The sequence below is a fragment of the Oryza glaberrima genome, chromosome 6 (genome assembly GCF_000147395.1).
Source record: "Oryza glaberrima chromosome 6, OglaRS2, whole genome shotgun sequence".
In the NCBI taxonomy this organism is placed as follows: Eukaryota; Viridiplantae; Streptophyta; class Magnoliopsida; order Poales; family Poaceae; genus Oryza; species Oryza glaberrima.
This window is the reverse complement of record NC_068331.1, coordinates 19,436,485-19,456,795: the sequence shown is the minus strand read 5'-3', so window position 1 is coordinate 19,456,795 and position 20,311 is coordinate 19,436,485. Positions and strand designations below refer to the sequence as shown.

General features: G+C 43.5%; 2 protein-coding genes across 2 annotated transcripts; both read right to left on the bottom strand.

Moving 5' to 3' along the window:
* Window positions 1-2,632: 2,632 nt before the first annotated feature.
* On the bottom strand, window positions 2,633-4,192 carry LOC127776047 (E3 ubiquitin-protein ligase EL5-like). Its single transcript, XM_052302362.1, has one exon. The coding sequence runs from the start codon at window positions 3,957-3,959 to the stop codon at window positions 2,925-2,927; it is 1,035 nt and encodes a 344-aa protein (XP_052158322.1). The 5' UTR covers window positions 3,960-4,192; the 3' UTR covers window positions 2,633-2,924.
* A 5,147-nt stretch (window positions 4,193-9,339) lies between these two features.
* Window positions 9,340-10,365, bottom strand: LOC127775401 (RING-H2 finger protein ATL65-like). The gene has a single exon (XM_052301643.1). It carries the CDS (start codon window positions 10,279-10,281, stop codon window positions 9,493-9,495), a length of 789 nt encoding a protein of 262 aa, XP_052157603.1. The 5' UTR covers window positions 10,282-10,365; the 3' UTR covers window positions 9,340-9,492.
* Between the last annotated feature and the right edge of the window lie 9,946 nt (window positions 10,366-20,311).

Here is a 20,311-nt window from a genome sequence, read left to right as displayed (position 1 = left end):
GATGAGTGACTCTGTGACTGAACGTGCATCTTTACTATGGGATTTGAAGGTTTATTTGTCTTGACCTCCTCCTATTATTTTATCACGTAGCAAACGCACATGAATCATGTTTGCGCACCACTATGCTCGCATGCTCGTGAATGCGTCCCGAACACACAAAACTTCCAACTCACGCATTCACAAATGTGTCTGCTAATACACGTTCAAAGAGATGAAAATCAACCGTGTATTTCTGATCTTGCTAATTCCTATTAAAAAGTTATTTGCATGTGTGTAATAATCTCGTTGGGTGAAATTATGCAGTGGTGCTGCTTCCCGACCTCTTTCTTTTTCCGCTCCTAAAGCTCCTTCACCTGACACGGCCCATTGCAAACTGTCAGCAGCTCATCCATATTTTTATCTATGGACAATTTCGTTCTTATCATTTTGTCACTTCTTTTTAGGGTTTTCGTTTTTGTCCCTGTTTTTTAAATGAAGTAGATATCTACCCCTGTTTTTGATAGAAGTTAGTGGGCCTTGAATTATTGAGCTAAAAAAAATAAGAAAAAGAGGGAATATTGATTATGTATTTTTTTTGGTTGACCTTTGTCCTCCTAGGGAGAGAAGAAAGGAAGGGAGCCAGGCTCCGACGCCATTACCCTCCCAATCAATTTTCTCCAACCCTAGGGGACCTAGGCGGTGGCGGTGACTCGGCAGCGGCGGCGGCGGCGATCTTGCCGGCGGCAACTAGCAGCCACCTCCTTCCCTGGCGAGGCAGTGGGGAGTAGGCGGTGGCAGCAGCTTCACTAGCAGGCGAAGCAAGTGGCCACTAGCAGGCGAAGCAAGCGGCCATGACGATGACCCGATGTGGGGAGGAGGCGGTGGCTACTCTGCCAGGTGGTAGGGAGGGGTCTTCGCCGTGGTAAGGATGGATCTTGGTGGCGGCGACAATGGGAAAGGGTCTTGGCGGCGACGACGGGGAGGGGTCTTGGCAGTGGCGGGGACGGGAAGGGGTCTTGTAGGCGGCGGTGGGGGAGCAAGAGGCCGCGGCATCGTGCCAACAAGCATAGCGCAGAGACGGTGCAAGGCGACGATGAGTTGGCACAAGGGAGGTGAACACGATGGCGAGCAGTGTCGACTAGGCACTAAGACTTGATTTGCTTGACTTTGAGCACTTGGCATGGGAGGAGCAAGAGGATGTATGATTGGATTTACTTCACTTTGTGATTGGAATTTTTTGACTTTGTGATGCTTTGCTATACTTCCGCTTGTTGTGTTAAGAATGTGTGAAACTTTGTGCCATTCTATCTTTTTTTTTTTGTCAAAATGTGTCCAAATTTTTGGCAAAACTATGTGAAATTTTGAAGCAAAATATTGCCCAGTCTGGCAAAATTGTCATACTTGTGAAAGTTTATCAGAATTGCGAGCTGATAAATAGTAACAAATACACAATTCATATAAAAAATAGTGTCAAATGTGTAATATATAGCAAGTAAGGTAAGAATGTCTTTTTGTTGAAGATTTAACACCGTTAAGATGCCCATCCAAAACAGGGGTAAAATTTGGTTTCGATTCAGAAAAACAAGGGAAAAAAGAAAACCGTAAAAAACAGGGGCAAAATCAATATTGAACATTAAAGCAGGGGTAAGAACGAAATTGCCCCAGAGTACAGCACAAGTTGCATGCATTTTCTGCAATCTATTCTCTGTATTCTCTAACTCAACTTTTTATGTGCATCTTTTTGCAGATGCCCATGTTTTAGATGCAGATATTTCGAGAGTTTCTTCAAGTGCTTAGTTGTACGTTCACCATATATGCCAATCTGAAACGAAGACGCTGATTCATTCTTTTTTAATTTCCATGTCTCTTTTCATAGAATTGAAAGCTCAAAATTGAAAATTTTGGATTGATTTTTCACCTGAAAATTCCAACTGAAATGGTCTTGGTATAGTCGTACCTATAAATAGCAAAACACGCTGATTTGTTGAGTTACATATGCATAATTGTAAATTGGTCAATTAATGGACAGTTACAAACATCTCGATCATTTAATTTGCCATAATACGTACGTTCTAATGATTGTGTCAGGTTCTGGACTGGGCCTCAGAAAAAACGAGCTGAAAACGCAGGCCCAAGCTATGGGCATCAGCCCGGCCTGGTAGACTGTGAGCTGGATTGGGCTGGGCTGAGTTTGAACAGGTAGAGAGGTGGACACAATGTAGCAAGGGCTGAAAATGATTGCTTAGTGTTTTGGGTAGGGTTAATCTTTTCCTTTTGGAAATGAAAACCGCATCTCACCGGCTTAAAATAAGTGATAAAAATGAACGATGTTGATCAACTTGTACAAAAACCAGCTAAAACCGACAACTGGTGATTTTATGGAAAACACAAAAACTGATTAGGGCCCCTTTGAATTGTAGGAATATAAAAAACACATGATACAGAAATGCAAGTGTAAAACAGGTGATTGTAAAACACAGAAAAACATATGAATGATCATTTGTTTAGGCTATAGTAAAGATGCATGAATCAAATGAAATAGACTCAAAGAAATTTTTCTAAAAGGTTAGACCTCTTGCTAAATTTCCTCTAAAACATATGCAATAAGTCATTTCATAGGAATTGTATAGGATTTGGAAAAGTCCAATCCTTCGAATAAAATGGCTAAATAGGAAAAAATTCCTATAGGATTTTAATCCAATGAAATTTCTCGATAAATCTTTTGATTTAAAGGGCCCTTAATGTTGAGAACCCCTGCTTGGCAGGACTTTGTCATTTCCGTTCTATCAAAATACACACATTCTTCGTGTCAAGACAATGTGATCAAGGAGCAAATCTAAGCCCACAAGCTATACAAGAGACATACACAAAAAAAAAAGGAAGAGAGAATCAAATTGCCTGTCAAGCTATAGCCTTATCCTGGCGTCTCTTCTGCAGCCTCGTTATTAATGTGGCACCGGCGACGGCGACTTGGACCGCGAACCACCACCTTCCCTTGACAGCGCCACCACCTGCGTTGGCGCCGACGCCGACGCCGACGTGGTTGCACCTGCATCCACCCCTTCCACCACGCCGACGCCTCTCGCCGCCGCCGCCGTCGTCGTCTGCAGACTCAGACCACCTATCGGTGGCGACGACGGCGACGGCGACTTCGACCGCACAACCACAACCGGCGTCGGCGAGCTCGGCCACCGCTCGTTCAGGCTGTGGTACGCCGTCGGAGACGGCGAACGTGAGGCCTGCACGTAGTTGATGATCGCCGCTTGAACCGGTGACGACGGCGACTTCGACGACGTTCCGCCGGTGGTGGTGGTCGTCGTCGTCGAGGTGGTGTTGCCCCTCAATGGAGAACGTGCCAGGATGTCCGCCAGGGCGCGCGACGCCGCCGTGGGCCGCTCCGGCGACAGGCCGCACCGGCGCAGCTGCGGCAGCGGCGGCGACACGGCCACGACGTCGCTGAGCCGCACGCCGTCGGGCTCCGGGTGCGCGCGGCACACCGGGCACGTGGAGTGGGCGCGCAGCCAGAGGTCGATGCAGCCGCCGTGGAAGAAGTGCCTGCACGCCGGCAGCACGCGCACCACGTCGCCGTCGGCGAGCTCCTGCAGGCACACCACGCACTCCACCACCACCGTCGTCGCCCCCTTCCCCTTGCCGCTGCCGCCGCCCCTCCTCCCGCCGCCGCCGACCAGCGGCGACGCCGCCGCCCCGCGCGCCCGGTACGTGAACGTGGGGAGCGCGTCGATGTCGTCCGAGCTCAGCCCGAGCAGCGCGGCGCGCGGCTCGCCGCCGCCGCCGCCGGCCTGCAGATGGCGCCACTCCGACATCACCGACCGGCCGTACCGGATCGCCATGTACAGGATCACGCCGACGAGGACGGCGATGATGATGTACAGCAGCGTGAAGTTGGAGCTCGCCGTCCCCGGCACGGCCGAGCCGCCATCGCCACCACCGGAGCTCGGATCAGACGGCGGCGAGGACATGGCGGCGACCAAGAACACCACCCGGTTTCAAGGACATGGCAATGGTAAACAAAAGCAATATCGATCAATCAAAACCAAACCGAACCAACCATTCGATCGATCGAGGAGAAGAGGGTGGTTGACGTGAGATTTATATGTGCACACGAAAGCGATTGTGCGAGATCGATCGAGGCATGCATGCTTCGCGCATGATAGGGTTTTTTCAGTTGGGTCGCTAGCTAAGCTAAGCTAAGCTGGGCTTGGATGATCTATCGATGACATGATGAGACGCCACGCCATGGAGTATTAGTATTTGATTGGTTAGAAGGATTATTATATTTTTTTTAGGACATCGTTTTGTGATAATTTCGTGTTGGATTGGGTTGCTGGGTAGTGGTATTGTTTAAATAAATTTCATCTATTAGATTATCTGGTCATGCTTGAATTCAAATCATTCGGTGGTGATTTTGTGCATTTTGTTAGTCATGGTTGATTGGTGACTTTATCATTGTGAAATTGCGAGTTGCTTGACATATGCTGGTGAATGCCTGGATAGGGATCAAATATAAGGCTGAGGTCAACTTCGCAACCAACAGATGCACGTATCATTTTGTAAAATATATTTTGGGACAATTAAGACAGTGACATCATCGAGAACTGGAAATACTAAAAACATTTGCAATTAGAACATCCTAGGCACTAGAGGAGTAACGTTGAAAATAATCAAATATGGACAATATTCCATATAAAATTTTCCAGAAAAGCATAAATATTCTGGCCCACTACCCCAACCATGTCTAGGAGCCTAGGATAGGACTTAAGATAGGATGGCAGCAACGAAGCAGAGACAGCAAGATTACGAGTGCATTAGAATAGCGGACAAAGTAGTACACATACAGGACAATCATTATTACTCTATCATAGGCTAAAGCAGTCTTATCTAATGTTTACCTAATCAGGAAGAGGGCAAGAATATCATTTTACCCATGTGCTTAGGGCTGTCAACGAGCCGAGATCGAGCGAGCTCGCCTGCCTAGGTTTTTAAAGTAGAACAATGCATATTTCAAGGATAATCTTTAAAACATAATTAGTTTCTCGTTCATCGTATTAATAGCAGAGGAAAAAAGAATAAAGTAAATATATAATACCAATACAAGATATACAAATAACATATTTGATATCCTAATTAATTAAATAACAACAAAACTCATATATTACTAGCTAGGCTCGTTAGAAGCTCGATCTCAGCTCGACAAAGCTCACGAGCTTTGGGAGAGGCTCAGGCTCAGCTCGTTTGGAGCTCGAGCCGAGCTCGAATCGAGCCTAGGACAAGTTGAGCTCGAGCAGTTTGCCAGCCTCGAGCTTTTTGGACAGTCTCCTATGTGTATTAGAAGCAAATGCCAATTTACTTTAAAAAAGCATAAAGTATTTAAAGGACTCGTTTTCTACAAGATATGGTGACGTGGATTTTATCAAATTGTAGTTTTTAGTTTTGCAATATATATATGGTTTGTATATTTTTAGTGAGCATATTCTCGAACTGATAAACGTTACGATTTTTTAAAATAAAATATCTTTTTAAAATTAAATAAATATATTTTCTAAGTTTATAATAATTAATAATTAATTAATCATATGCTAATGGTTCATCTGGTTTTACGTGCAATGAAAAAGCTCCTCACATTTGAACGCAGCCTGGTTCATGACATTTAATTTAGGCTTTGTTTAGTTCCCAAAACAAAAATTTTCACGCTGCCACATCGAATGTTTGGACACATGCATGGAATATTAAATGTAGGAAAAAAAATCAATTACGCAGATTGTGTGTAAATTGCGAGACAAATCTTTTAAGCCTAATCACGCCATGATTTGCTAATGTGGTGCTACAGTAAACATTTGCTAATGACGGATTAATTAGGCTTAATAAATTCATCTCGCATTTTCCTGGCGAAATCTATAATTTGTTTTGTTATTAGACTACGTTTAATACTTCAAATATGTGTCTGTATATCCGATGTAACAATAAAACCTAAAAAATTTGCCTAACTAAACAAGGCCTTAGTCTATCTTGGTCCTCCAAGCTAGTTTGCCCTTGGCGCAAAGTGGCCCTGGGGCACATCTAAAGTGCCATCTTTGCAAGGCAACCGTATGCCAACTTTGATGGTGAACTCTCTTTGAGAAATCAACTATGCTCCCTGATCAGCTAGTAGTAAAAAAGAGTGAAAAGCCGGTTTGACTTACCTCATCATGCTAGCCCACCCACCATATATCCACTCCTTGCATTCACTTGTGCTGTGTGGTTTGACTCAGGTGAAGGTAAATGGGGGCAAACATTCCATATGTCGATGGAAATAAAAGAACATATAAATTTAGTTTATTTCATAAATTAATCATAACATTAAACTTGTAAATACTAGTAGAACCACATCATACGATCTAAGTATGTAAACTAGATAGTAAAACATGAACATATCAAATAGGCGAAACATGATGAATACGTACCGAGGATCGTGGTTGTGCTGTGAATCGGGTTGACGAGGAGTAGCATGCACCGCAGGAACAACACACGGTGTCAGATGTTGTCATTGGTGCGCATCCAGAGCATAGAGGAAGACAAGCGTTATGGAAGACTAGTGAGATGTCGTGCGAAGCGCTTGCTAAAAACGCCGCCTTCTCTCGGTGTAGGAGGTCGAAGGCGAAGGTTCCGAAAACTAGCTCTACCGATAGTCGGTGCATGTCAGCAAGCAGGACGGAATAGACTACGAGCGACAATGCAACATAGAGGAGGAAGCAAATCCTAGATTGCTTTTCACTGTCTTGAAAGGAGATGATGGCTTGGTTTATATAGAGATAACAGAATACGTGATCAAGATGCCTGCACGATCTCCACAACGTGTAATCAAACTGGATAAGTTGTGCATAACCTATACGGACTCCACTCCACTCCACGCACTGGATTATTTGGTGTGTTTCAAAAAACAAACACCGAATTTTACAGCGAAACAAAACTGCAAAAGACATACCGAATTTTGCTAGAAAACAAAATCGCAAAAGGAAACCGTGTCTGCCCAAGGATTAGGAGCCAATTTTGATGAATCATTCACACACTTATCATGTACATGCACTGCCAGACGAGGTGAGGTGAACAAGCGCGTGTGTTTCTTTAGTTCTTTCCACCACACATGTCTCAAGTGGTTAGAAGAGCACTGTTCTTTTTAAGAATGTCTCCTCTTATAATACTGTCGAGGAGTAACCCTCTCTAGCGGGAGGACGTGAGACCCCCCTTTGTGAGTTCGACTAGGGGATAAGGCATGAGTGATCAAGAGCTGACCTTAGCTGAGGATTTGGTTATGGTGGTCGAAAGTGATCGGGAGTGAGGCCAGAGATTATACAGGCTCGGGCTGCTCGGAAGCGTAATACCCTACTCCTGTGTGTGTGGAACTATGCTCGAGTTCTTACAAGAAATCTTGGGCTCCTGGGAAAACCTAACTGTGCTTGCCCTAGAGTTCAAGTTCTCGAAAGTCGCCGTCTTTGCTCGGCGGGTAAGGTCCTTCTTTTATAATTCAAGGGGATACCACATGCACCGCCTCTATTCGTCTCACCCTTCCTAGAGGGGGGTCTCTCTTCCTCGGGTTCTGGTCCCGCTCATGCCTTAGACCAAAAGCAACATGGCCGTTTGCTCCGAGGTGGGTCCCAACGCCGTCTCCCATCTGACACGGGAGACATCCCCCGTCATTCCCTCATTAAGCCTTGAAGACTTTTGTGGGCTCATGATACCGGGAGCGCACTGGACGTGCGTGCTGAGCCCTAACGGCTGATGGGACGGGGCATACTTGCCCCCACGCCGCCTGACACAGGGCGGGGCGTGGGTGCGCTGCCACCCATCCCATCCATCTGCCACCGGTCACAGACTGGTCCAAGCGATTGACGCACGTCAATCGCTTGGGCGGCGTCGCACGACCAACCATGCCGCATTGAATGCGGCGTGGGTGGTTGGGACGCCGTCCGTAAACGCGCCAGTGGCGCCCCCTCCTCTGCCCGCCTAGCCGCCACGTGGCAGCTCAGCGGGGGCCTCGGGGTGGCGCAACCCCTCGGGCCCGAGGGGTGCGACGGGGTACCCCGAGGCCCCTAGGTGGATGCGGGGCGCCTCTCGGCTACTTACAGGTGGCTAGGGGGAATGGTCTCCTCCGCTCCTTCCCCCTAACGTGGGTACCCCTGGGCCCATATCACCGACAAATACTAAACATCCTCATGCATATCTTCTCATGAAGTGGGCTTTTGTGTTTTTCTTATAATTAATCTCTGAATGGAACTTGGCCCATCCATTAATTCAAGATATGTAAGGTGTTTAATATCGTTCTAAGTTAAACTTAATTAAGTTTTCTGAAGTTGATAAAAAAACATACCAATATATATAGGAAAAATTGGAACCATGCCATTATAATTTTATAAAATTTGAGATATGCCATCCTGACTCACATGTCATTGACTCATGTGGGTCCTACATGTCATTGAGATACCGATGGCATATCTCAAACTTTACAAAATTATAATGGCATGGTTCCAAATTCCCCATATATATAACATTAAATTAATTTCGTTAAATTTACTGTTGAATACATTGAATATATGTTTAATTATTTGCTTTGGGTTGAAAATGGTATCATTTTCTAATAGAAATTTGATAAAATCTAAAGAAGTTTGGTTTAAAACAAACCTAAAACACTTTTACAATACGAAACACAGCAATTAGAACATAAAAAATAATATGGAGCGAAAAAAGACTCTAAAGGAGAAGATTCTAAGAAGCCAACTTGTAAGAATTTAAAACGCTGAATTTTCTAGGTTCTGACGTACTCTCTTCGTTCCAAAAATACCCCAATCCTAGATTTAAACCTTGACACATAGATTGATTTTTCTTTTGGGACGGATTGGGGGAATTCTATCAGCTGGAAATTCTGTGAGAAACTATTGCTGCCAAAAGCTTTCTAAACATGCTCAAAACCTTGCTGAACTTGAGGGATCAAATTTGTTATTTCTTTCGTTTTTATAGACATGTACCATATTGTCCTAATTCCTCCTTTTTAATGATGATGCAGCATGTGCTTGAGAGAAAAAAAATATTGCTGAAATGAAAATAAGCCTTTTTTAGCGCATCGTCGAAATGGGTTGATAACCTAAAATGTCTGTTCTAAAAAAAACATAAAATGTCTTGTAAATAAAGTCAAAGGGTAGGCTACATGACAAGTCAGTCTGTTCTGACAAATGTCCACTTGCGTACCAATAAGCAGTCAAGTATAGGAAAGAATCAAGTTGTCACGATCACCTTCGGCAGCATGAACACCAAACAAACAAGATTAGAAAAAAAAATGAATTTTTGTATTATTTCTAACCTCTTATATCAGCGTCAAATTGGTGAATGCACATTTGAGCCAATCGGCTCATTTGCTTACATGAATTTCGTGGTTATAAACATCTTAATAACTGAAAAGTCAATAATGTGACATCCTCTTGCGAAAGCGTAAATTAGTACGCTTCCGTCATTCCGTGTACTCTACACTTCGACCACGTGCAAATCGGTCGTCGCCGTCGTCGTCACGGGAGACGGTGACCTTGACACCCGCGCCACACGCTCCGGAGTCCACGGGCGAGTCGGCGACGGCGACATTGCCGGACTACGGGCGGCGGCGTCAATGGCGGCGGCCGCGAGGTCGAAACGCGTGCTCGATCTTATCGGGGATGGCGACCTCGACGCGGCTGCGGAGGAGTCGTCGTCGTTGGCTCTCGACGTATCGGCAGCGGCGGCGGCGGCGGCCTCCTTGGGCGGCGACGGCGCGCACCGGCGCAGCTGCGGCAGCGGCGGTGAGAGGGACGCGAGGCCGAGGCGGACCTTCTCCTGCCCTGGGCTCCCCCGGCACACCGGGCACGTCGCCCGCGACAGCAGCCAGACGTCGACGCAGGTGGCGTGGAAGTAGTGCTTGCACGACGGTAGCATGCGCACGACGGCGCCCTCGCCGAGCTCGTCGAGGCAGACGGCGCAGCAGTCCGCCGCCGCCTTCGCGTCCCCGCGTCCGATCAGGCCGCATCGGCCGGGCGAGGCGGTGGCGGCGGCGTGGTACGTGAACGTCGGGAGCACGGAGACGTCGTCGGGGCCGAGGCCGAGGCCGCGCTGCTGCTGCTGCCCCTGGAGCGCGGTGACCGCGTCGGGCGCCCTGCCGGGGGCGGCGTGACGGGCGGACGAACGGGTGTAGAAGATGACGGCCAGGACGACGATGCCGACGATGGCGACGAATGCGCCGATGCCCGTGTACTGCAGCGTCGACGACGCCGAGTCGCCGGGCATGGCCTGATCGATGGCCGGCGGCGTGCCTCGGAGTCAGAGACGTCGCGTCGGCGCCGGCGGAGAGCGGCCGCGATGTGGCACGCAGGGGACGTGGCGGGAAAGTGATGGGGGGGTTTGGTTGCGCGCGCTATATGGAGGTTGGGCGCAGCATGATTTGTGTTCGTGGGATTCGCGTGCGGTGGCGATCGAGCTCCGAATTGGGAGGATGGCATGGCAAGCACGTAGTGTATAGAGTGGAAGTGCGGGAACGCGGCATTTTGATTCTGTTGAAGTGCTGGCTCTAGCATTTCAAACAGACCAAAAAAAAAATATAATCACTTAAAAAACTCTTGCAGAATTCTTTCTGGCAGAATCATTTGATTGAGGTTGTTGGAAGTTATAGAAAAGCTAGATTCAAGCGTACTAGTATGGTAAAAAGTTCGTAATAATAAATTTTGTGTACGGTGTGTAGCTTTTACATTGTATTTTTAGAGAGGTGTCAGAGCATCACCAAGATATTGACAGTAATTAATTTTCAAAACTATTTTTTTTCTCCTAAACTGAATATAGGAAGTGAGAAAACTAATCTTCCTAAAATTGATTTCCTACAATGAAAAGTGGACCCTCCCTTTAACAAATTAGTTCTTCTACTCATCCTCCCGATCGCCTCCCCAAAACACACATCGCGCCTGGCCAGCTCCTCCTTTATCTTGCGATTTTTTCTCCATGTGCGCATGAGAGAGCGGTTGGGAAAAAAATCGCTCCCTTAAAGTGGAGAATGAGTTGGATATGATTTTTGACCAAAACTTCCTAAATTTTGACGATATGAAATAGAATAAGGAAATAATGAAACTGTTGGTCATGCTCTTACCTCAAAAATTGATGAACCGAAAATCTTGTCTTCGCACCAGAAAATAGTAATTCCTCTCCTTCATATTAAATGTCGTTTGATTTTTTTATCAATCAAAATTTTTTAGTTTGATCAAATTTATAGAAAAAATTAGTAACATTTATCACACCAAATTAGGTTCATTAAATTCAACACTAAATATATTTTGATAATATATTTGTTTTATATTAAAAATAGTAATATATTTTTTTATAAACTTGGTCAAATTTAAAGAAATTTGACTTAAAAAATGTTAAATGACTTATAATATAAAACAGACGGAGTACTAGAAAAATCTTCAGATTGTACGACGTATACCACAAGGTAAAGAAATTTGTTGGAAAAATACCATTCCGTAACTTTTGACGGTTACAAGGACAAGTGGACCAAAACCGTACGTCACGGTTCGCCGTTGTCACCCAAAGGAAAAGTGGCAGAACGGAAGAGATGGAAAATGGGAAATGAAGCTGCCTCCAGAGTGGCTAGGTGAAGTGGTTACGGAAAATCAGAATATCACCTGCTGCAGTTCAAACCAAATGAACCATGACAGCCAAAGGTGGCGGGAGTGATAATTTTCAAACAAATGTTTCGACCTATGCTATGCCAAAGGCAAAAGACATTTCCCTTCGGTACACAAGACAATAGCATGGTAGCAGTTGAATTTTTCTGTTCCTTGTAGCCTGAGCTTGGCCAAAATGGGAAAAATGAGTAACTCTAGTAGTGGTGGATAAATAGTGCGCACGACATGGCGCAACCTAGACCCATGAATAGGCCTTGCCATGCCGAGCCACGTGTTAATGCCTCGGCTCAGGCACGACCCAGTGAGGTACCAAGGTGTGCCGTGCCAATGGCACGGGCACATAATAGGCACGTGGGCGGTTCTTAGAAATAAGCAACAAGATCTCCATTCTTGGTTGTGTTGTGCATCCTCTTTAGCTTAGTTCCCAGTCTTTGATACTCCCTCTCTACCAGAATATAAGCATTTTTAGAGTTGGACACAGTTATTAAGAAAGTAGGTAGAAGTGAATGGTGGAGGGTTGTAATTAGTTGAGTAGTGGAGGTAGGTGGGAAAAGTGTATGGTGGAGAGTTATGATTGGTTGGGAAGAAAATATTGGTGGAGAAGTTGTTATATTTTGGGACAAATCTTGAGAGCTAAAAGTTGTTATATTTTGGGACCCCAGAATATAAGTATTTTTAGAGTTGGACACAGTTATTTTGGGACGGAGGGAGTAGCATTTTCACTACTTCACAATGTAGATATGTTTTGGTGTCTTCAATGGTTCATCCACATTGATTGAAGGGCGACTTAGATGACGGTAAATATGGTCATCATAGTACTGTATATATTTTCTTAAGGTCACTTTTCCATATCAATATGCTGAAGTCTTGTGCTTCGTGGCAGGGTTTACCTTATCGCGTGCGGTTACCGCGCTTATCACCGGGGCACGGTAATGGTTTAGATGAAATTTGAGCAAATTGAAAATTCCGAAAAAAATCAAAAAACTCATGGATGTAGTTCTTGATTTGTAGTGGCATATGTTTAAGAAAATTTTTCAAAGAGGGCAAAACCAAAAATAATTAAGAAATTTGAAAAAAGAAAAAATGTATTGGAATTAGGGCAAATACATTGGGAATGATTGGTGTTTGTTGAGATATGAATATTTGTGAAATAGGTGAAATATGGTTTGCTAGTGATGTCAAAAATCAGGGGCAGAGCTAGAACGAAATGGAGGAGGTTGCCTCTTGCTTAATTTACTCTACTTTAGATCAAGTTTAAGCTGATGCGTGTACCTAAGTTTGTATTGAGGGGTGCACACATAGTGAAAATTGTCCGCCCCTGCGGAAAATGGTTTTGTAGAGTTGATATGTTATTTGTTAGGTGAGTACATATGCTCATGTTTAGTTATGAACATTTATTGTTATGATAATGGGTTATTTTGTTGCTCATGTAAAATATTGTAGTGATGTGCAAGTAATGTTAATTTGTACTCTATCCGTCCCAGAATATAAGAAGTTTTAGAGTTGGACACGGTTATTAAAAGAGTAGGTAGAAGTGAGTGGTGGAGGGTTGTGATTGGATGAGTTAGTGGAGGTAGGTGGGAAAAGTGAATGGCGGAGCGTTGTGATTGGTTGGGAAGAGAATGTTGGTGGCGAAGTTGTTATATTTTGGGACAAATCCTAAGCGCTAAAAGTTGTTATATTTTGGGACGGATGGAGTAGTTGTTATGCTATGAAATGTTGAATTGGTTATGCCGAATTTTTGTATTTTAGACCCAAAAGTTAGTTAGTTTGTAATTGTCCTATATATTCTTCCAATTATCCCCAATTTCTACACACATTTAAGCGTTTATTAGAATTTTTTCTACTGACTTTTTAATTCCATGTGTTATTGAAAGAACCTTGATGTCATCTAGAGGGGGTGAATAGGTGTTCCCAAAAATGATCACAACTTCATAGCATATTAGAATGATAAGAACTTTCGGTTCAAATCGGAACTTCCGGTATGGGATTGGAAGTTCTGGTCTTAACCGAAAAGTTCGGCAGATAACAAAATAAAACACTAGCTATGAACTTGTAGCTTGAACAAATAAAATATATATGAATCGAAAGGTGACAAACAAGGTATCTAAGCAAGATATAAGGTCACCAACTATATTAATTAAGCACGCTAGTAAATCGAGTAAAAATAAGCTAAGCACAATATGAGAGATGGCAAGAACGAGCAAACCAAGAGATGAGACACGTTGATTTGTTTCCCGAAGTTTGGATCCATGGATTCTATGTCTCCGTTGAGGGGCCACAAAGGCCAGGTATATTTTAACCCTTTCCTCACGAGGTTGCACACATGTACTTCTCGATTTCACTCTTGATTTCTTCTCTTATGGAGGCGAAATCGAAGCCTTCACAAACTTTTTGAGGCACACCATAATCTTGGGTGCTCACCGGCGACGCCTAGCCTTCTAGGAAACCTTAGTCCCCAAGAGTAACAAATACAATTGAAGATTTGCTTGCTATGAACTCGTGTGCTCAAAGTATGGAGTGAAGCTCACTAGCTCAACTTCTCAATCTCTCAATCCAACTCTCTCCCCTTCTCAAATCCTACTACAAAGAGGCACCACAAAGGTAGGGAAATGGGGAAGGCTATTTGGCTTTGGATGTGTCTAATATTGCCCAAGAATAGTAGCCACTCGAAGAAGAGTTAGAGGAGTTTATATACCCGAGCCTCTCAAAACTAGCCGTTGGAGGCCAAGACTGCAATTTTCGGACAAGTTCGTAAATTTATAGTAGCCAATCTCAGTTTCGCAGCCATTTTTGGAATTTCCAAAATATTTTCAGACATTTTGATATTTTTTCATAATTTCTGAAAAGCATAGAGTAAAATGACCATAAATTTTCGCTCGGGAGTCTGTTTTTTATGATCTTGGACTCTATGTAAAGCTCACTCAGAGGACTATCAAACTCAACAAAAAAGGTCTAAAACCACTTAAAGGATAGGTTAAAATTTAGGTTTATCTCAAGGTAGCACTAGGATAGATCACTTTGAGCACTGAAACATACACAAACACATCGACGTTGCATCCCTCTTAATAATATGGCATTCCTATACTCAAATAAAAATAGGAAGAGAATTATACCAATAGGAATGCCTTCTTTCCATCTTCCTTCCTTTGTCTTAAGAGACGCCAACGCCAAAAACATTTCACCGTATATTCTTCAAATGATTGATGCAGTTACTTGTTGCTTCAAATAGTCTTGCACTGTCCATCATGGCAAAGCTGTCACAGGCCCTTCACCACCTGATTTGGTTCTTCGGCACCAAGCCTCTCGCTTGCCCTTCACCTATGCATGGTCCATCGCGACTGCGCATCGCTTGCCTTTCACCGTCTTGCCATAGTAGCCACTTCATATCCCACATCTACAATATATTTGCTTTGTTATTCTTGATATTTTAGGTGTAATCATATCACTTGAGTGTCAACACCTTTTTAATCATTGGAACCTATTTTTCTCATTCAACTCAATGAAATTATTAGTCTCAATGATCCGGTTGTCAACCTCCACATGTTGACCAACTTATTGCATGTATAAAAGAATATAAATAAATAATGAGTATTAATCAACACCACAAGTGTCATATACTCAAATATATGATCAAATATAAAGATCCAATTAAATGAAAGTGAGTAACTTGGATCAAGTACATGCATAACTAAGGTATAGGATTTGCTCCCCCTAAATGTATGCATACAAAATATTTGTGTGAAGCAAGAGTATGCATAAAAAGATATGAAACATTGAGAGCTTATCCTATATAAGAATAGAAGACATTTATTAAATATAGGCATTAAAATTAAAGCATACCTTCATCGTCTCCATGTTCTCAATGTAAAGAGACTAACCAAGAGAAAATGCTCAAACAAAACATTAGTCTCACATGTATATTATCATTCACATGGAAATATTAGATAGGAACATATGTGCATACAGAGAAAGAGTGATACATATAGTTTGATCTCAATGCATTTCATCCTTGTGATTTAGGTCCACTATCAATGCTCGTTTCTATCTCAACTCATATAAAGTCCGAGAGTCACCTCTCAAAAATTCTACTTCCATATCCACATGATACTAGGCAAAGAAATGTTTATAAAAACATTAGTCTCACATTATTGAATTTATCATTAATCACCAAAACCAAATTAATGGCACTTGAACTTTTAATTGCGTTACACAACTGGTGATAACTGCGCAGTAACCGCTCCAAAACTGCGAAACCGTCAATTTTTTAATTCAAATTTTTGGAGGTGAATTTTACGTGGTTTTTGGCGGTTACTGCAGTAACTGCCCTACCATGGGTGGCGGTAGGGCAACCCTACTACGTGGCTATCCAAGTAAGCCTTCAACACCATGAGAATCTAGAGTTGATGCCGAAGAATTGTCGTCTCGGCTCGCCAACCTACTACCTCCTCCTGTTTCATTTATCTATGTGGACCCGTGATGTGACAGGCAGTGTGCCAATGATACCGGGCTAGTGCGGTATGATGGTGGTGGTGGCTGATGATTGATGACGACAAATCCAAAGACAGATAAAATAGTACGGAATGAAGGAATTCGTATCTCCAGTGATAAATTTTGATAGGCACACATATTGTGTCTCAAATTTAAAAGGAGTGCATATTTGGTGGCTAATAGTGAATTTTGAATTCCATTGTTTTGCTTATTTATATGCTTATTATTCGAATCGTTTATTAGCAAATAAAAAATTATTTGTGAGTAAAACTTTTATATAATGGTCCTTATCAACTCAAAACCAAAAGTTCTAAAATAAGCTACAATGAAAAAAAATGAAAATAAGTTTTAAGACCAAAATGAGTATCAACCAAACATCGAGGCGCTTTGTGGCTCAACAAAAGGACATCATATGTCCTGCGTCTCAGTGACAACGTCCGATGTTCGGCGCGCGCGCGCGACCACGAGTCGCCACGGCGCGCAGGCGTCCGCCTGTCCAATTTGGCGCGGAGAGAACCGGCGCGCTTTCACACTCCTCGCGCCACATCATCATTCGCATTCAAACTGAAGAAAAGGAAAAAAAAAAAAGTTCAAATCTCCCTCCTCGCGGTGAGCGCCCGAAAAAATTTGTCTTCTCCCTCCCTCCTCGCCTCGGGGCCGCGCCGCTCTGAGCTCCAAATTTCCCCAAAATTTCCCCCAAAATTTCCAAGATTCGCCGGCGCTCCGGACCAAATCGGCGAAACCCCACCGATCCCTCCAAATTTCCTTTTCATTCCCCCCCGTCCGGGAAGAACTCGAAATCTTTCTCCTCTCCCTCCCAAATCCCACCACATCTCGGTTACAAATAGCCATGGATTCCTCGCTCCCCTCCCATTCCCCAAGATCTCACACCTCCTCGCACGCTCGCTCGCCGCCGACTAGTGCCTCGCCGAGCGCTCAGCCACGGCGCAGCAGCAGGAGGAGGAGTAGGAGCTCCCGTGTCCGTCCGCCATGGCCGTCGTCGACCACCGGGGCGACAAGGAGAACGTGCCGCCGCAGTCGGCCGCTGCTGCCGCCGCCCGCCTCCACGGCGCCGTCGCCGTCAAGAAGCTCAAGCTGAAGCGGCTCGGCAAGGAGCGTAGGCGGGTACCGCTCCGGGACATCACCAACCTCTTCCTCGCCGCCACCGCCGCCGCTGACTCTGCGGAGGCTCCGCCGCGGTGGCAGCCGCTGGAGGGGTCGTCGGAGCGTCCGGAGGCAGAATTCCCGCCCCCACCGGCGCCGGCGCCGGCGACGGCGACGGCGACGGCGACTGCGCAGAGCTGGCTCGCTGGTGGCGTGGTGTTGAAGCTGGGGAGATGCTCTCTCCGGAAGGAGTTTAGATAGGTGGTGGCTGCTTGTACAGTCTATTCTTTCTTCTGATTCTTCTCATTTGATTTATCCAATTACTCATTGGATTACAGAGAAAAAAAAGTTGCTCCTTAGATTGGATTGATTTGTTTCGCTACTGCTAATTGGTGGTAGTGAAAGATTTGTTCAGGGGGGAAAATTTTGTCATAAACAAAGTTCAGATTTGTTATGTTTCAGCATCCGTTTCTCGCGCCGCATTTGGATCCTTGATAATTTGTCTATCTGTCATTCCTGAGGGTTGCAGCAGTGTTTTTCAGCCTAAAGTCTGAGCTGGGAAAATCTCCTGGTATCCAGTTGCACTACTTGTGTACAGCCCATTGGTTAAGTTTGATCATCAAAATGGTTAGTTTCTTGTGCTTGCCTCTGAACTTATGATGAATGGCCAGTTTATCTGGAACTGCTAGTCTGATGATGTGCATACACCAGTAGGGATAGCCTGATAATGTAGTCCACTACTGTAGATAAACTGTACCTCATACACTTATCCAGTTACTCGTTGGATTACTCAGAACAAAAAGAACTAGTCCTTAGATTGGATTGTTTTTGTTTCACTAGGGTTAATCGATGGTAGTGAATTCAGGGGGAAAAAAATGTCATGAACAAAGTTCAGATTTGGTATGTCAAAGCTACATTTGAGGTAGGCTTGCAAACTGAATTCTAATGTTTGAGCACCCGTTTCTCCCGCTGCATTTGGATCCCTGATTCTTTGCTTATCTGCCATTTCTGAAGGTTCGAGCATGGTTTTCAGTCTGAAGTCTGAACTGGTAAAAGCATCTTACATCCCAATCGTTCTGTAATACTACCTGATGCTGAAGTTTGATAATCAAAATGGCTAGTTGTTTGTGTTTACCTCTGGACTTACTGCAAATGGCTAGTTTGTCTGGCAGTAATTGTCTGATAATGTGCACATGCCAGTAGATATTCTGCAGAAAGGTTAAGTTGAGTTCAGTTCACTCTGTGGATAACTGTACCTCATTTCATTTGAGCTATCCCTGGACTTCCTTGAACTGGTTGCTACAATATCTAAACCATTTGTTGTATCATTAGAAATTATATTATCGGGGAATGGTGCTTATTTAGGTCTTTTCAGAACCTTTACCGATGACTCCCGCTGCTATTTATGCAGAAAATTGTTATGCCAAGGATCACTGATCCGGTGAAACTAGGTGATGTTTGTACTTTGTACTATGCAATAACGCAAGTATCTAAGAATTATGATTAAGTTGACTTGTGCTCCTTATACTTAACTCTTGTATTTTTCATTATGAAACAAATCTCATACCGATGACATATTAGAAGTTTGTTAATAGACATTCATTTCAATAATCTTCCTTCATGAAAAAATGTAAAACAGCAGTCATGCGCTGAATTACCACTGCATAATTCTTGGAATATCTGGGAAATGTTCATAAGAAGAATTTTCATTTATTAACCTGTGGGACTAATTTTCCAGCTTCACGTGTTTATAAATTGGTGTTGCTTTGAATGCTGTCCCAGTCCCGAGGAATTCACCTTTCAATATAGTCATCTATGACAAAGTACAATTTGCACACTAATGTATTTAGCTGCTAAAAATCATAGTGGCTCGGTGGCTGGCTTGCTACACCTGGATCAACTACATACACAGGTAGCCTAAGTCCAGTTTTAGTTGACATTGATGACAAACTGCATTGTTTCTAAAATAGTTCTATCCATATACTAAAAATCCATATGTTTTACATGATAATACTATGATTTGTATACAGTAGAAAATTTCAAGCCATCCCTTTGTCATAGTTGCAAAATTCCTCACTACTGTTCTGGCTTCCTGTATTGAATTATTGAATATCATCTTTCAGAATGATAGGATTGAAGTGATTGAACCAAGGCGAAAGCATAAAGTGCGGATATTGTTTGTTGAGGAGGCATTTTTGTTTGAAGCTGCATCAACTGATTTTCTTTGAAAACAGCCTATGTGTACACTTCTGGTCTGAACCATTCTTCCTCACAGCAACAGGTGTTAGTAATACCGGTGAGTGTATTGAAACATGGTTGATTTCAAGAATTAATACCTATCTACAAAATCATTATAGCTAAGCAAGGTGATCACTACTCTTTGGTCTTAGATGGTATATCATGATGTTATTTGACGTCTTTTAATTCAAAATGGGTGATTTGGAACATCTTTTCGTCAACTGAATTTCGCTGTCAAACCATGTCTTCTTAGGGCACTGATACTTCTAATCTGTGAAGCTTATTTGCATCAAGATATGTCTGAATGTGACTACTGTTGTATTCACTGACCTTTGATGAAAGCTGTTCATTTGTTCATCCTTGCCCCAGAGCTTGTCTTTCTAGTTGGCTAAGTACGATATATTGTCCCTTGTCATAGGTGCAGAAATATGTGTACTCATCAACAGAGCATATCACAGTTGATTTTTGAGAAAATGGAAACAAAGTTTTCCATTGAGATACAGGATTCATACAATATCTTCATTGTTATTCTGGATACTAATTAAAACCATCTTATGTGTCTTTGGGTATTAAGATAATGTTTCTTTTAGCTTTGACAAATACTTGAGATCTTCAGGATTCACCTTACAGTGCCCTTGTTTCCAGACTTCCCATAGACGTAGCTCAGTATCAGTTTATCTGAAATTGAAAGTCTCTCACAAAGTAAACTGAACATTTTATTTAACAAAGTAGACTGAACATAAAACATAGGTGTGCTGTTAATTACCATTTGCATGTGCAAGTTTCTGCATATGAATGTGTTTTCTTAC

Excerpts from the sequence above, each read along its gene's own strand:
- LOC127776047 (XM_052302362.1), bottom strand. The coding sequence starts at position 3,959 with ATGTCCTCGCCGCCGTCTGATCCGAGCTCCGGTGGTGGCGATGGCGGC.
- LOC127775401 (XM_052301643.1), bottom strand. The coding sequence starts at position 10,281 with ATGCCCGGCGACTCGGCGTCGTCGACGCTGCAGTACACGGGCATCGGC.